Consider the following 18,187-nt stretch of genomic DNA (forward strand, 5'->3'; position numbering starts at 1 on the left):
TCACTTTACAACACGTAACTCGACATAATCAAAAGGCTGCAATCTTTGCGTTACAACCGGACACTCTCAAGATGACTAGCCAGCTCGAAAAATTAACGTTTGGCAGGGAAATCATAATATAAAGGTGCTCTGTCCGCTCACTGATGTAAAGAGAAATTCAGTAGAGCCAATTTTTGCATATTTCAATCAGAATGAGAACTGAGAGAGATTCTGCTGTTGTCACGGCTGGGCTTTCTGTTCTGGAACGAAACCCGGCAGGCCATTTGTGTGGTTTCTCTGGATAAGTTCCATTTATTAATCATTGTACAAAAAATTCTTGGCATTCATTTGAAGAGAAAAGAAGTTACTATATCCAAATATTTAATATTTCAACATTGTGAAAGTTCTACTTTTATAACAGGGGTTTTTAAAGTGGAGATAACGTTTCGAAAAATTTTAAAAAGAAACTTATGATTTATTAGAGTACAGGATCCAAAACACATTTTTAGAAAAATATAAAGTGCCCAAAGACCAACTCACACAGGTGACACAGGCTTCCTGGAGCCAAATGAAGCATTCATGAAGAAACACATTTAGAAACAGTCTAGATACATATTTACAGGGGGTCAGTAAAGGTAAAACCGTCTTTCTTGGCTTCGATGTTACTCTAAGAAAAAAGGAAATCAAACCAGAAAACCAACAACTGTAACTCTCAGCATGCCACAGATTCTTAGTAATGCAGCTCATTAATATTAATGCCACAGTATCTAATTTTCACCTTTAAATGAGAGTAGTGTAAACCCCCCAGCCTCAGACGGGCCGGGTGTTGTGAGTGGTCACAATTTCAAATGCAAGTCCAGATCATCTGACTTTGGATTGGACAGATGAGGAACACGGGTCCTGGACCGGAGCTGATGGGGGCTGGCTAGCCAAATCCCCATCTCTTTCCCATAACTGCTCAATAGCTGTCACTTGCTAGTAAGTGGTCTCAGGTGGCTTCCCCAAACCTTGGTCAACCCAGGGTTTCCAAAGGGTAAACGAGAGGCAGTCATCAAACATGGTGTGACAATACTGCATGCAAATGGTCAGACAGGCAGCGAGGCGTGGCTGGATCACAGCCCCCGAAAGTCTCATTCACTAGAGCAACTGGAATCTTTTAAACTTAGAGTAAAGTAACTAGGTCCTAACTCCAGAAGTTAGCTGCTACTGGTTAACTACAAGGTCAGCCCGCTGGAGAAGGGACAGGTCGAGAACGGTGGGAGTCCGGAGCCGAGTTAAGACTCGGTACCTTCACGCTCAGGTACCACGAACATGGGAAGGACAGGTGCCAGCAGAGCCTGGCTATGCAGCCGGACTCCCCAGCGGCTTGAGCACAGACTTCCTCCCGGTGCTTTCACAGCAACGGTAACTCGAGAACACGGGCCACACTCACGTCTCCTTTCCCACAGGGCACACGCTCTTAAAATTGGAAATATTCCGTTTATTTCTACCCCGCCACATTCAAAAAGGTCCTGAAGTGATTCTAAGGAAGGACAGGGAGCACGAAAACTCCCCTTTCCTTTTTAATTTCTAAGTTTCATTACCTCTTCTTTTTTCTGGTTATAAAAGTGAAACCTCATTTTCAGGCCTTTGGAGACCACGGAGTACGGTTTCTAAAAGCAGACATTTTAACAGCAGATTGTACTTCCTACTACAAAGAAAACTCATCACTGATTTAAGATCTACTTACAATACTGGAGTAGATTTTTTAAAAAACCCCACTTATTTTAAAGGGAGGAAGAGCAGATGAATGTGGAAAACCCCATTCACAAAGGCTATTATTAATTATGCATTTTCTCAAAGAATTTTATGTAATAAAATAGAAAACTAATAATTCGTAGAGATATGAGCGTAAATCCAAGAGACGAATCCGGAAGGCAAAACTGTGTCATTCTCTCAATTCAAATAAAGAAAAGGATAAATGCCTGAAATCTGTTTCAAGAATTAGAAAAAAATAAATTCCAATGCTTCTGATTACCATTAGTTTGTTAACGACTCCAGAGCTAAGATGCTGCCAAGATCACCTAGAGCTTCAGCCCTGGATCGGCACTAAATTCAGGGTAAAAAGACAGATGATCCTGACTGAGGAGTGCACATATTCCACAGAGAAATCAGAGAGAAATGACTGCAAACGGACAACCCCATCTGTCCAGCAAATGAAACGTTCTGAGACGATGTAGACAGACACAATGGGAAGTGAAGAAAAAGAACGGTTATAAGAGTGTCGACTGTGAGACGTCATGAAGACAGCATGTCACGAACTGTCACCACAGGACAAGCATACAAGCCATGCCACTGAACACAGTGCCTTTCAATGAATCACTAGTGTAGGCGGAGAGCAACATTGTCTTTGCAGCTGGAGGAGAGCACACGTGATTTAAACTTAGTAGGAGGCAATCAGCACTACTTGTTAAGTGGCTTTCCCGGTGGTGTGAATCCAGAGGGATCCGTGGAGACATCTCCGTCCGGAATCCTGTTCTCTTGGAAAATAGCAGCAGCAGCAAAGGTACAATGTCCCCCTAGACTTTACTCCACATTCTCTTTCTTTGCACTGTAAATATTCTGCACCGTTTCATAGACAGACTCCAGATCCTCTGGGTACCGGATTTCTAGCTCTGCGTTCGGGATGTAGTGAGTGCCCGTGAACTCGGAGAAATAGCGTCCGACGTCAGGGTGTGAGATCTCCTGAGGCTCCACATTGTACTCCAAGTTCTCTGTTGGCAGAGAGGCACACGGATATTCTCATTAAAGCTGATGTCTGCAGCATCTTTTATCCAGAGACCCTCCTATCACCCGTTCCGAGTGCATTTTTGAGGGGGGGGAAGAAAAGACAGACGTTTATAGAAGTCGGAGGAGGAAACAGGAAGAGGCGGCACGGCGAGGCCACTGGAGGATGGAGGGAGGGAGCTCGGGGTCCTCCTCCAGCTCCGCAAGGAACACAAGTGTTTTCCTTCTCTCAGAGCAAAACTCCAGCAGTCCCTCGGGGTCCGCACACTAGGAGCTCAGCAGGCTTCTCTGACCTGATCCGACACAAAGCCACACGTGTGGGCCGAGGGTGGCCTAGCCTGCTCGGTTCTTGCCAGCGGTGAAGCTGCTGAAGCCGCCTGAGCAGCGCTCGCACGTCTCTCCCTGTCGTCCTCCTCCTCCCAGTCTGCTACTGGGAACCGCCCTCCCACCACCCCAGCACCCTTCAGTGTTTCCAAGGGTGAGGACCCGGCTCACAGGGCTGGCTTGGGGTCCGAGAGGAGGAATGAAAAATGGCTCGTACCTCTAGACCCTACAGGGATATGGGCTGTGGCACCTCTATCATCTCTTAGGAAAACCACACTACCTCCCTTCCGTGTTCCCCGTTTTGCCACTAGAGAAAGCAATAGAAAATAAGACTCCTTTAAAACGGAATGAGAAAAAAAGGGGTGATAATACCTGGTATTATACCAGGTACTTTAAAGCCTGAAATCCTCTCAGATGGCCTCTCCCTCCCCAGGCTATTTGAAAAACGGCTCCTCCATGGGACCAAGGAAAGGACAGTGTCTCGTGGGCCCTTCCTCACTGGCCATAGAGCCCTGGTCCTAGATTGCGTGTGGCCCCCAGTCAGGAAAGGCCACCCCCACCCTCCATGTCCTGGACCAGAAAGGAGCTGCCCAGGCAGGCCTCCCCGCTCTGACTGTGTCCCAGATCCGTATGAACCGTACTTAGCGCCTACTGCCAAAATCAATTCAGGGAGTCTCTGCGCGAGCCTAGCTGATGGGCTAACTAACACCAACGGTGCAGCAGGTTATCTCTTCAACAGCTCGTTAAACATCCTGAAACGCTTGTTCAGGACCTTCAGTGCCCTCCACCCAGAGTACACAGGATAAACACAAGCGCCTTTCGGAAGCCTGCCTGTAACAGATGTTTGTCTTTCAAGAGAGGGGGAAAGACTTTGTAATCCAATCTGTAACTTTTTTACAAGATGGGAGGATTTAAAGAACTTCTGTGCTTGTAGTTGTTTTAGGCTGTTTATTCAGACTACAATTGGGGATGTATCAGTTTGAGAAAACAACACCTTTATGGACATCACATACCAATCACGAGCAAAGATGAACGTTCAGACATTACCTCAGTATCGCTTAGGAGAGCAAAAAATGTAGCAACAATCTAAATGTCCAACTGCAGGTCACTGTGTAAATAAATGACGGCACATTAATTCAGCAAAATCCTAGACAGCCAGGAAAACGAGCAACCTGTTTTCAAGACGCTATGGGGGAAGTGGGAGGAAAAACACATTATCACTTATAAAAAGCCAGGAAGGCCACATACCTGCGTTGCTACGTGACATGCACATACAGCTACACATTTTACGTGAACTCCTTTAAGCTGGGCACGTACAGCGCGCCAGGCACCGCGGGACGTGCACAGCCTCCAGCTCACAAGGCTCCACGAAGGGCTCTGGTCACACGCCCTCTTGCGGCCGACCTGACAGCAGCAGGAGTGAGGACCCTGCCCAAGGATTCAGCCGGGGCTCAAACCCAGACGGCCCAGTTCCAGGGCTAGGGAAGCAGCTGAAGAGAAGCGTCCCCGTGCACTGTCCCGCCAGCAGAGGTCAGGGAGGAGGGGCTGGGATAGACCAGAGGGGCGGGCCACGGCTGCCTCAGAAGGCAGGCTGTGGGGACGGTGCTCTCTGAGCTCTGACCTCTCCCTACTGTTACCACCAGAGCTCTGGGGATGGTTTACTTCCTTCCTTCCATTTATTTTCAACAAATGTTGAAAAACAAAAAAACCAGAAAGTTGGATGCTTTAAAATGCCACTGGCTGAGAAAATCCGCCGTCTTGCCCCCTCCCCCAGTGAGCGATGAGTCACGGGCATACCTGCCTTGGGGAGGCACAGGGGGATGCAACCACGGCCTGGGGCCTGAACCCGGCCAACTGCCTTCCCGTCGGCTGTTCTTGCCCCAGAGATGTTCGACGGAGGGCAAAGAACCTGGGATTACCCCCGAGAGATAAAAGTGTGTTTGGCCCTCATCCGGGGGCCATTCTGCTTCTGACAGGATGCTCGGCAACGTCTGAAGACATTTCTGGTTGTCATGATTGGGGGCTGCTGCCGGCATTGTGTGGGCAGGGGCCAGGGTGCCTCTAAATCAATGCACAGGACACCCCCCAACACACAGCTGTCTGAACCAAAATGTGCCCAGAGCCTGCTCTGAAGAAAGCCAGATACATGTTTCCGCATCACCTCTCTCCCTCTCTTTTTCTCTCTATGTATCCTTAAGCAGCAGCTTGGTGTCAGCTAATGCTTGGCACCTGAGTGTTGGTAGGAGGGCAGAAAGGTCACACTCAGGTCATGATCACGTGTCTGTAAGGACAGCACGACTGGGCAGCTGCTGCAGAGAATTCTGAACGTGGGTCCCAAACAAAGAGGCATGAAGAGTACGGAGAGAACGCTGGGGAAGCCAGGAAAGGGGTAGTGACAGTCTATGAGGGAGCTCACAGCCCCGCTCTTGGCTGTTAGCCAGGAACATGGACTGAATTCAGTGTTTATCTACCTGGACTCTCAGCAAAACAGGAAAAATGTACTCATAAAGGAAACTTTTTTAGGAAAAAATAAAACACTTTAGTTGACAACTAAGTATTATGAGGGGAAAATAATTCCCAATCCACTAAATAAGTTTAAAAAAATTTTGAAGAGGAATAAGAAATCTAAGTGATACACAACTTAATAAAGAGCAAAATATTAAACAGGGACTACTTAAAAGTCCTGGAAAAATCTTGGGAAGAATTTGATTCCCCTAAAATTTTCAGAGAAATGTGTCTGCTTATTTTATCTAAAAATTTCAGCTACCCCAAAATACACGAATACATTCCTGTAGAAGTCCGGAAACAGTACCCATGAGTCCTCTGGGGGCGCCTATCGGCCCCTCCCCAGAGGAAGCCACTATGACTGTGAGTTTTTCTAGTCCTTCTTTTATGAACATACACACAAGTAGCTAAATATAATTATGTGCACTCAAAGAGAATCCTGTGCTGCCTTACGTGTGCTTATTCCTATCAAACATACCGTAAGCATTTACCTGCAACTGGTTTATTAGGTTGCAGCTCAGCTTCCCGAAGTTTGCATATACCCCCACTTAACAGACAAGTCCCATGAATGACACTGCTTTGCTGTCATAATGAAGGGACCACAGGCCCCCTGTGTCAGTGCGTCTCCAGTGGAGGAACCGAGGGGAGAAGTGCCAGGTCAGAGGAGAAAGAGCACTTGAGATTTTGACAATTTAAGAAAGGGAGCCAAACTGCCCTCTGAGACGGCTGAAAATTTACACTGCAACCCTGACGCGGGGAGTCCTCACACCCTTGCCAGCACGTGCAGACCGCCACAGACTGTGTGTGCGCGTGCTGGGGGGGAGGGGGGGATGGTGGAAACTTAGTTTGGAAGTGGAAGACCAATTATGGAGAAGGAAACTGACACTGGGTGAGGGCACGCCACGGCCCAAGTGTTCAACCAGGTGCTTTACCATCATACACGGAAGACATGTAAAAGCCAGGTTTTCACACCACAGCTGAATTCCTGACCTTCCACTATGGGCAGCTGGCTTAAATTCAGAGCATCTGTGACAGTCGTTTTCTTCAGTACTAAGAAGTACGCAGGGAAGTTGAGACAGGAGTTTCTGGTACCAAGAAAATATTAATACTAAAGCACGCCCCCTAGTGGGAACAAAAATTACAAACATGCAAGATGCTGTATAGCCCGTTAACATATTGAGGGAAAACTGAATTGTGCAGACTCAAAGTATTTGAGGATGGCATGCAGGTGTGTGGTTTATAATTCACTCTTCAACTCTCTGTGGAGAGCGAAAAAACAGAAAAGCATTCATCAATGGGCTCTGCCCAGATTACTAGGATCACTGGAGCCAGAGGCTGAAAATTTAGATCACGAAATAGTTTAAAAGCAAAATAACTTAATGCAAATATGTTAACCCAGAAATGTTCAAAAACATATTTAAATTAGTGCTTTTAAAATTTACCCTCTCAAGGTCGCTCACTGGCTAAATGTGGGCTAATTTGAGAATAAAATTGTTCCAAATGATTGTAACACATTGACTAAATAAAAAATCCAGGAATCTATGGGAGGAGAGGGGAAGGAGAGAGGGGGAGAGAGCGAGGGAGAGAGGAGGAGAGGAGAGAGAGGCGAGGGTGGGGGAGGAGAAGAGAGAGAGGAAGAGGGGGAGGAAGAGGGGGAAGGAGGGCAAAGCTCTTGTCTGCAGAACTCGAGGGAATACCCGCAGTAGAAAACCACCATTTTGCAATTCTCACATCATGATTTAGGCAAGAAGAGCCAATAGGTGCTAAAACAAACATAAGGATAAAGGTTATTGGGGAACAGGGTATACCCAGGATGCCCCAGTTTGACCCCATGGATTTCCTGTTAACTTCAGAGGGAAAACTGTCCCTTACAGCAAGTCACCATCTTAGCCAATGACCACACTCTGCCTCACTAACAGTGGGACACGGAACCCCACGGTCTCTGGACGAGATGCAACGTGACGCACACAGCACCTGAGAGTAAGCGCGCCAGCCAAAACCAGCAACCTGATCTAACCAAACCCGGGCCTAACTTCCAGTTTACAGACAATACACAGACAAAGAAACAGTAAGACAAATGCAGAACGTTAGACAATTTACAGGACAACCAGCCCGGACTCTTCAAAAAGTCAGTCTTGTGAAAAAGGGAAAAAAAGATGAGAAATGAGGAACGGTTCTTTACTAAAAGAAACTACAGAGACATAATAACTAAACACAGTGCCTGAATCTTGTCTGGATCATGATTTAAAAATGAATAAACACGAACCTATAAAGTTACTCTTGTGAGAATTGAGAAATTTGAATATTGATTGAATGTTAGATATTATGAAATCATTTTTATTTGTTGGGTGTAATGTTGTACCTGTGGTAATGCAGAGAAATGTCCTTATTCTTAGAAGATGTATGATTAAGTATTTAGGTCATGTTATCTGCGATATTCTTTCAAATCAATTTTAGAGTGTGAAACTGACAAGCAGATTTTTCTTTTTTTTTTTTTTAAACAAAGTCATTACAGTATTCTGACTGTAAACCTTACAGCTCATGTTGACCTAAGGTAAGATTAGGATGAATTCCTGAATCTTCCACGCAGACACTGGACAAGTTCAGAACACCTTAAAACCAAATACCCAGCTTCACCTACTCTAAGAAGCCCATTTTAAAGTTAATATAAATGTTTCTAGAAACCCAAATATCAGATACTCAAAGTCTTGATATCAACTCCACGTAACGGGCGATGAGTGTACAAGGTGAAGGTGTAGACACGGACCCCAGTGTTGACAACAAGACAATTTCCTCTGTGCTCGTGACTTGCCCTGTGACGCGCAGTGGGAAATGTTCACTGAGTGATCAGTGGCGGGTGCAAACAGTCCGAGAATCACTCAGCAATTTCCAAATAACTTGATTTTTAAAATCTGTAGTATAATTTTTTTTTTATCTGACAAAGCTTTTTAAGTTAAATAAAATCCCTGTCAGTGCCTTCATCTGACGGGGGTACACATCGCCCCCTCTGATAACTCCCCTTGTACTGACGGAGGTTAGGTGAGCTGTGGTCTCAATAAAGGGAATTTCTCTTGTATACGATCCTCTCCCAGCTTCTAATGAATTAACAATAATTAATATGAAACTTTTTCTAGTCTTTTCGGTACTTCTGAGATGTTTATGCATCCAACATTTCTATTACTGGATTTACCAGAACACAATATCAACTTAGGCCAAACGTGATGCTTTAGGTGAGACGCAAAAAGGTGCAGCATGGTGGTTATGCGGAAGGCTCTTTGCCAAGCTGCCTGGCCGCATACTCTGGAAGTTAAAATTTAAACATCTCTATGTGCTTCAGTTTCCCTGGGTATCAAATGCGCACGATGATGATGATGATGATGGTAACTACAGTTCTCAAATGGAGCTAATGTACATTAGAAGGCTGCTGTCACAGAGCAGCACTATGTTAGCATTTTTATTAATAAAATGAACACTGTGAATGCCTTGACAGGCAGGCATGCGATAAATTCATCTCACTAAATGGAGGGACAAAGAAGAGGAGAGCCTGGGCGAGCACCTGTCAGGGCTGGCAGTGACCCCAAACACCTACCAAGCACCTACCTGTTGTTGCCTCTCCCAGGTGCCCTCAGAGCCAGTGCTGTGAACTGCAGTTCCCACAGTGGCCACTGGGGGCGTCTCTGGGGGGAGCACAGCTAACCGGCTGCCAGTCTCAGCGCTCGGGTGGCTCCCCCAACAGTGCCAATCGGTGCCCTCCAGTTCAGACAGGCAGTATGAGCAGGGCACAAGCTGACCCTCCTTGCCTGCAGGAAGCCAATGGCAGTGCCTGGGAAGCAGGACTTTGACTGGCAGAGGCAATGACCAATCAAAACAGAGGTCGGCAACAGCCTGGAACACGGTCCTGGCTGTGGTGGTGACTGAGGGGGAGACCCTGGGGTGGTGACTGGGTAACTCGTGGTACGGCCGCACCAATGCATACCCACCCTCGTTTAGCTGAGTACCAGCTCTGATGAGGTTAACAGCCATGGGACACCTGTCAACTCTGAACAGACTGACAGCCTGTGCCTGCAGAATCTGAGTGCTCAAATGTGCTTCAAGTACAGACAGTACCAGCTACTTACCTTGGGCAGCATACCTACAGGACCCGTCCTCCACCAGCACATTATAGAAAGGCTGATGATGGCCGTGAGGCAGGCTGTGGACGTTCATGTTTCGAATCCACTCATGTCCCATCATGCAGGTGGGGTCCCAGCCATAGATGACACAGTTATAGCCATACCTAATTAACATAAGAGCAGTGGCAGATCAGCTCCCTGGGGCCCTGGCATGGCAGCTATGAAATATAGAGACAATGGCTTGGTTTCTCTGAAACTTACATTCTTAGAGATACACCTGCTTTTACTCCATGATAAATCAATTTTACTCCTGCCTCTCTTTATAAACCCCTCTGATTATCTATCTATCTATCCATCCATCCATCCATCCATCCATGGTAGGACAATTGAGGAAACACAAACTCTCACCAGATATTTGATGAGGTTAACGAACTGATGATTTTCTTAGATATGACAACAGAATGGTAAAGGTGTCTTTCTTAAAAAGTGAGCCCTTACCGTTCAGTGTTACCTACCGAAATAGCTACAGAGGAAAAGGACCTCTGGTATTTGCTCCAGGGAGGAGGGGGAGGGGGTGAAACAAACTGTATGATAACTGTTGAAGCTGGACATGGGAACATCACCTGGTTCGTAATACTCCTCTCTCTACTCTTACATATGCTTGAAATTTCCACAACAAAGTTAAAAAAAAAAAAAGAATGTAATAAAAGAATGGAAAACACTAGCCAAAAACTGAGAAAAGATATTTGCAACTTATCTGCATATAGAGACTAATACACAGAATAAAGAAACTGCAAATCAGTAAGACTAACAACTCAAATGAAAAGCAAAAGGGCACTTAATCAGAGGAACCTGAATGGCTAGTAAATGCAGGGAAAGAACCTCAATCTGGGTGGTAACCAGGGAAATGCAAATTAAAACCACAATGAAATGCCATTTGCCATTTACCACATAAGTGCATTTTTAAAGGTCTGGCACTAACACAAGTTGGCGAGAATCAAACCTCTCAGGTCCTGGCCTGCTGGTGGGATGTAAATAGGTAGGTACAGCTGCTCTGGAGGCAGTTTAATTTTGCCTCATCAATCGGCCGTGTCCAAACCCCAGGACCCAGCAAGTCCCTACCACCCTCAGATCCAAGGAGAGCGAGACCACTGGAGAGAGTGAGGACGACGAAGAGAGAGGAAGAACGAGGCTGACAGGGCTTCCATCCCCCACGGAGAAGGGTCACTACACACAGTAGAAGAGCTCCCCGTCAGGAAAGCAAGTTGCTTCTTAAAAAACAAAAAGGTTAAAGATATGGTTCGGCCTTCGGTCCTCGCTGCGATGGGCCTCGGTCGCTGCTGCATCGGGTCAGGTCCCCTCCAGGTGCACCCCCGCTGCTCCGAGAAGCGGGGCTCACGGCGCTGTGTCCTCTGCAGCTGCGCCGGGGGCGGGCGCCGGGGCACTCACCTCTTATGCTTCATAATGAGCCCAATGGCATAGCAGACGTCTCTGTGCTTCTCGTGGGAGCGGAGCTTCACCTCCACGCCCACCTCCTCCTTCTTCCGCTCAATGTGCTCCAGCGTGTGCTGCACCAGATAGCCCACCGCCCCGTGCTGCCCGGGGTCTAGGGTTTGGATGTGCTGGAGGATGTCAAGCACCTTCAAGACAAGACAGAAAGACTAGGAGATAATATTTTCATTTAGGCCTTTTCTTTTTCCTGGCAAGGGATTTAGACCTACGTAACCTGAGGAAGGGCAGCGAGGCGAGGTGGGCTGACAGCCCGTTACTCCACAGGCTCTCACCCTGTCGGCGCTCTGTACGCCCAGAGTCACTTCACGTGCTGGGGACTGGCCCCGGCATCCAAATGGAGCCAGCGTGAGCGGGAGGAACTCTTTGGAAACACGGGGACCGGGGTCCGCACAGGATGGGGACGCGAGGGTCTGTCGGGCTAGGTGAACTCTAACAGCTTCCAACATTCTTGGTGAGTGGGGGGACTCAATTTCTTACATACGGACAGGAAACATTTTCAACCTGCCACTCATGAATTGAGAGGAAAGAGAAATGTGAAACTTTCAATCGAGGTCAAAAGGCTGAGTGACAGACTGGCCTCGGTGCTGCAGGAGAGGGGAAGGGGACACGGGGAGGGCACTGGAGTGATAGACGCAAATCAGCACAGTTCATTTATGATGCTATCTGTGAAGAATGAAGATGTGCGGGGCAGGGTTCTGAAATCCTACTGGTCGCTTCAGTGACTTTAACTCACAGTGGAATTCAGTTCAGGTGGACAGGGGGAAACCCCGTCTCCCCGCAACTAATGTGACTAGCTGGCAGAGAAGCACTGCCTGACCCCAAGGCTCTGCTCTTTCTACTGCACCCAGTGCCTCTACGGGAAAACACAAGCTCGAGGAAGGCTAACACACATGAACAATGAGCAAGCCCCGCTCGCTCACAGCTCGGCCGAGGGTCTGTGACACGGGTCTCCTCCCACTTACGGATGCTGAGCAGACAGAGCAGCCGGACTCTAGTCCCGGATCAGTCAAACTTGCTGTTTTTACCCTTGAATTAGTTTATTCACTTATCAAATAATGATTAGTAACTGCCCTATTTCCTGATACATTGTGAGCCTATAAAAGTGTCGTGAAGACTACAGCTTTCTGCAATGTAACGTATTATTTTAAAAGCCAATCTTGTCTTCCAGAATGAGATTTGCAGGATCTCAATATTTGCTGAATACTTATTCTCTGCTGGTCACTGTGCCAAGCCTGTCACATTTTTTACTTCATTTAATCCTCCCAACTTGAAGGTCAGCAGTCCAATCACTGCCAATTTCAAGAGGAATCAGACGCAAACAGAGCCGCTCTCCAGGCCAACCTATATAACCACATCAGGACACTGGATTTACATCAACAGCATGATTCCTATTCAACCTAAACACATGAGACCTGCAACAAATTTTTATCCTCGACTTAAATCACTCAAATCTCCCCCTTGAAAGACTCGTACTAGCTGTAGCCGGAAAATCTGCTCATTCTGGACTTCACCCTTGACCCCCTCCCCCTCAGCAATAGAAGGCCCTGCTCCTGTCTCAGCCTTACTCCACTCAAGCACAGTAGTGGTGGCAGGTATCTTCTTGCTTATTCGATTTTACCCTTTAACAGAAAACAATCAACTTATTCAAACAGTAGCACTATGCTTAGGAGCCCTTACCACCCTATTCACAGCAATATGTGCCCTCACCCAAAACGACATTAAAAAAATTGTCGCCTTCTCCACTTCCAGACAATTAGGCCTAATAATGGTAACAATTGGCATCAACCGACCCTATATAGCATTCTTGCACATGTTCACACATGCTTTTTTAAGGCCATACTATTCATATGCTCCGGATCTATCTATCTATCAGCCTGAACAACGAACAAGATATTCGAAAAATAGGAGGCCTATTCAAAGCTATACCTTTCACCACAACAGCCCTTATTATTGGAAGTTTAGCACTGACAGGAATGCCTTTCCTCACCGGCTCCTAAAGGCCTAATCACTGAAGCTGCTAACACATCTTATACCACTGCCTGAGCCCTGCTAATAACTCCAGTCGCCACCTCCCTCCCAGCCGTCCCAAGTGCTCGCATCCCCTTCTGCGCACTGCTAGGACCCCCTCACTTCTCTCCCTTAACCTTGATCAATGAAAACAGCCCACTCCTAATTAACTCCATCAAACTTCCTACTAATTGTGTTTTTGCTGGATTTATTATCTCCAACAACATCCCCCCAACAACGGTCCCCCTAATAACCACGCCCCCATACCTAAAATTAACTGCCTTTACAGTGACCATCCTGGGCTTTGTACTAGCACTTGCAATTAACCTTAACGCACAAGACTTAAACTTTATTTACCCCTCAAATATCCTCACGTTTTCTAGGCTTTTAGGGTACTTCCCCACTATCATGCACCGTTTACCTCCCTACCTAAACCTATCGTAAGCCAAAAATCAGCATCCTCCCTCTTAGACTTAATCTGACTAGAAAATATTTTACTGAAAACCACATCCCTTATTCAATTAAAGCCCTCCACACTAGTTAAGCAACTTGCCTGAGGTCATGGGGTTATGAAGACGTGCAGTGAGAATGTGGACCCAGGGCTGACTCGCAACCCCAGGTCTCAGTCACCTTCACATCAAAGCAGGAAGAGGAGTATTTTAATTGACTGTTAGGAAAATTTTCAAACACATAAAAAATGGACAGAGTGGTATAACCCCAAGTAGCAGACCCAGCTTCAACCAGTACCAGCCAGGAGCCAATCCCATCCACTTGCCACCCCCTGCAGTGGCCTTGTAATGTAGGGGACACTAACAACAGTTGTCCCTTGTAGCTAAAAGCATCTGATTTCACAGCAAGCTTCTTGTGTTCCCCTCTGCAGTTCCAACTAGTTATTGCTGACAACTTTTCTATAGACACAGCTTCCCCTTTGTTCCTGGCAGCCCCTTCCCACCAGATAAGTGAAAGAAACATAACGCGGAATCTTCAAAGCATAAAGGAAGTCTTGAACTCAGAGTATCAGAGGAGGAGATAAGGTTCAGGGATGATTACTCCCGTCTTTCCCTTGGTGTGTGGATGATAGGGTGAAGGGAGACGGCAGAAACGGAGAAGACACCATGAGATGTGCCCAGTGTGTTTCCAAAAGCCGTGCTGGCAGTGGGGCACCATGACGTCTACAGCTAAATGCCTAGGCCTAGAATCCCAAGAGCCCACAACCTTCAGAGTAGAGATCTTGGAACAGGGGCGACTACTGCACATGACTGGCAACTTGCTCTGTAAAGGGCCCGAAAGTAAATATTTTAGGCTTTGTGGGTCGGACGGTCTCTGACTCAACTACTCCCCTCTGCCGCTGTGGCTGAAAAGCAGCCAGAGACAGTCCGCAGACAAATGGACACAGCCGTGTGCTGACAAAACGTATTCACAAAGCCAGGCGGCTCTGGGCCCAGGGGCCAGAGTTTGCGGACCCTGCTCTGTCCTCTTAACTGCAGGTTTCCCCCGACATCTCTCTGAAGCTCTTGGCTCCAACCTCTGGACGTCCACTTCTGTGGGCTCTTCTACTTTTGGGACTTCAGCTACTAGATGCTGATGCCAAGAGCGCCCACCAACCACGGTACTCCATGGCTCCAGGTCATGCCAATCAAACTCAGCATATCCCAGACGGAACACTGTCTCCTACCCCGAAACAGGTCAGTTCCCCACACGCTTCAACTTTTAAAGTGGCCTCCCTTATTGGAAAATTGGGATATTCTCTTCGAGCCTCCTTCCTTGTTCACAGCTAACGAATTTCTGTCATTTCTTAATCATTCATTCAAATAAAATGTTGTACCTACTGGGTGGCAGGAATTGTGTTGAGAGCAAGGGGAATAGCTACAGTAAAGAACAAGACATGGTCCCTGACCTTAAAGAGCACGGTCTCGTGCGGAAGGATGGTTAAGCAGCTGCGAGACACTCCGCACAAGCTTTGCGGAAGGGCGAGCTCAGGGCCATCATGGTGCAGAGGGGCAGGGAGGGGTTTCAGAGGCAGGAGATCAGAGATTCGGGAGCCGCTGACCTACAGATGGTAACTGAGGTAAGGAGAGCTGGTGAGATCACTGAGGGGAACTGTGCACAGTAGAAAGAAGTCTAGAAACTACCCCACAGTGTAGAGCCTTAAAGGGAGACAAAGGACAGCAACTAGCGAGAGCCTGGGAAGAGGGGACCAGAATCAAAGGAACAGTGTTTTGAGTGGGGGGATGACCTCCAAGTGATCAAGAAAGATGAGGAAAGACAAGTGTCTACTGGATTTGGCAACAAAGAGAAAGGTTTAGCAAGAAGGCGTCATGGGCTTCCAGTTCACGTGGGGGAGGGCTGGGAATGGAGCCCCATGCTCTGCGCAGTGCGGGGGAGGCGAGGGGGAGGCCATCACAAGGACCCTGGCCAGGCTGGGAGAGAGAGGTAAGGTGGAGCCGTGGGCAAAGCCGGGGGCTGTCGTCGGAGGCTTCTCCTTCTCTTTTTTCAAAGATGAGGGAGACCTGAGTATGTTTAATGCTGACAGTAGAAGTAGAAACAGGGAGCTGCAGATACAGAAGAAGAAATAAAGGAAAACTTAGTAGTCCAAGGACAGGCAGCAGGTTGGATCCAGAGCACACGGAGTTTTGCCTTGGAAGACTGAGGGACATCTTTTCCACTGAATGTGGAAAATGGAGGGAAGGGATAACTACGGATCGGAACAAGGATGTAGGTTTAGCAGCAGGAGTAGAAAGTGCCCTTCTGTTGGCTTCTTCAGAAACAATCTCGCCTTGGCCCTGGTCCACAGGGGTGAAGCGCGTGGGTGTGCTGTGAATCTGAACGCCTGATGCCATCAACTTCTGTGCGGGAGACCTTGGCAAACTACTTAACTTTTCTCGGTGCCTCGGTTTCATTGTTTGTAAAAGGGCAAAAAACAAAACAAAAGTAGCCACCCCAAAGGGCTGGCAGAAGGTACTGGAGGTGTGCAGCACTGAGCTCTCCCAGCCGTCCCCACCACTGGAGGAACCTACTTCCCTGTGCTCTGAAATCGTTCCCCGGCCTTCTAGGGCCACCTCAAACCCTTTCTCCGGAAAGGACCCTTTTCTAACCGCTTCCGCATCCCCTGGAGCCTTCCTCGCTTTGGGCCCCAGCTCTCCTCCACTGTCATGGGGTCCTTCCTGCAGTTACAGCACAGTTCATGGAGGCGAGACAGTTGCCACACGTGGGGAAGGAGCCACTTTCCCTTCCTGAGCTTAGATGCAGGGAGTGTCTAGGTGCCTGACCCCAGCAGCCCATGAATGGTCATCATGGGGAAAAATGTTCTGCGTGTGACAATTTTGGAACTTGTTCCAGTGACATCTGCTTGGAAGGAAGGCAATCCTGACCATCTGAGGAGGATACCAAGGAAATTCCCCCAGAGGTAGCACAGGAGCCCTAAACTGAGCCTGTCATCAAAGGGAAGGATGCCAGGGCTTCTACAGACGTTCCTCCCAAAGGCGATGTCAACCCTACTCCTTCTAAGGCTGATGTGTAATTTAAGTACAGAATCTACTTATGAGGAACCATGCATTTTACAAATTATCATGAAATTCCTGAACTAATGTACAGTAAAAAGTGAAAGGAATTAGTTACGTATGTCCTGGTATCAAAAATAAATCAAGTAAAAAATAAAAGTAAACTATTCAATTCTGGACAAGGTCGTGGGAAGCAGGTGGTGACCTTCGTAGAGAGCCTAGTGTTCCAGTAACTCTTCTATCACATCACATGGGTGTCCTGGGAGGACAGCCACTGCCTGGGCTGTAGATGACATCTGAAGACAGGGGCTCAGGGATTTTCCTACGGACGCATCCTTTCCTAGAACTACGGTAGATCTTTGACACTGTGAATAAATGAGGCAATGTAAATCTAAGCAACGGTGAGTCACTGAGGTTGTTTACTTTCTCAAGGAAGATTTTACCACTCTCTAGTGACAGGGCTGATGATTTTATGGTGATGTTCCTGTGAGAGCTTAGAATTCAAGTCTATGACCCGGCTGTCTAAACAAAGTGGACTATTAACATATTCCCATGGCCAAGCAGGGGCATGATGGGGACGAGCAGCTGCTCCTGCACTGTGCTGCATGGCTGGAAGCATACATGTGCTACACCCGCAGCTCCTGAGCAGTGGTGCCGACCCCAAACATGGTGGCCTCTGACAGGGCTTTCTGCTGGCCAAAGGGGGCGTCACAAACCTGAGAGAGCCAAGTGGAACAGTAAAACCCAACAGTTTCCAAAGGCATAAGCAGTCCTAAAAGCATCCAGCAGCTGGACCTGAACACATCTAAGATCTCACTTTCCTACGCCATGCAGGGCTATTTACATGTGGTCAATTTAGTTGCTAACAGCACAGCTGGAGGATGAATATGGAAACTTCTGCTTCCCCTTGAGAAGGGTGGCTTTGGGAAAATACATCTTTGGGGCACCAGTGGGTGAGAGGTAGGGCCGAGGCCTTGTGGTTCTGGGAGTTTAAGGCACTGATCACAGAGAGAATGGGCAATTCCTGGCAGGATAACTAATTTTTAGTAGAATAAAAGGAGACAAAAAGTTAAATCGATGGGTCAACACCAGGAGACTGTGAATAAATCTGTGTTTATCCTCCAGGTTAATACAAGGATAAACTTGTAAGCGCTGCCTCTCAGCTAGGATTTCCCTCTCTAAGGCAGGTGCAAAGCATCAAAGTAAAATAATTACCTTCTCTGGCCAGATGCCCAGGTGGAAGTAGAGCCTGGCTTGGAGAAGGAGGAGCTGCACCTGGTCCGGGTACATCGCCAGGTACAGATCCAGGGAGTCCCTCAGGAGCTGGTACGACTGGTCGATGCCTTCCCTGTGGGGAAAGAAATCTGTGTTTTATCCTGTTTGCTTCCGAGCTAAGACCCTCTTTTTCAAGGCCCAGATCTTAAAAGTAATGGACACAAATCCCACACGTTCTCTGATTCTGATACTTCCTCTCTTCAGCAA

At 47.5% G+C, this 18,187-nt stretch overlaps 1 protein-coding gene across 14 annotated transcripts in view; it reads right to left on the reverse strand.

The window, feature by feature from the left end:
• FBXO21 (F-box protein 21) overlaps positions 1-18,187 on the reverse strand; it is a 52,833-nt gene that overhangs the window by 15,521 nt on the left and 19,125 nt on the right. For 7 of the 14 annotated variants that reach the window (XR_009534868.1, XR_009534870.1, XR_009534867.1 and 4 more), the window contains exons 9-11: positions 17,921-18,053; positions 11,136-11,347; positions 9,693-9,850 (exon numbers count right to left, since the gene is read on the reverse strand). Coding sequence is in view for 9 of the 14 variants with exons in the window: in XM_060121752.1 (XP_059977735.1) it covers positions 9,693-9,850; positions 11,136-11,347; positions 17,921-18,053 (503 nt within the window). In the remaining 5 variants the exon portion in view is untranslated. The other 7 variants (XM_060121753.1, XM_060121756.1, XM_060121754.1 and 4 more) reach the window with 7 other exon arrangements.

This window comes from Lagenorhynchus albirostris, chromosome 14, assembly GCF_949774975.1.
Source record: "Lagenorhynchus albirostris chromosome 14, mLagAlb1.1, whole genome shotgun sequence".
Lineage (NCBI taxonomy): Eukaryota > Metazoa > Chordata > Mammalia > Artiodactyla > Delphinidae > Lagenorhynchus > Lagenorhynchus albirostris.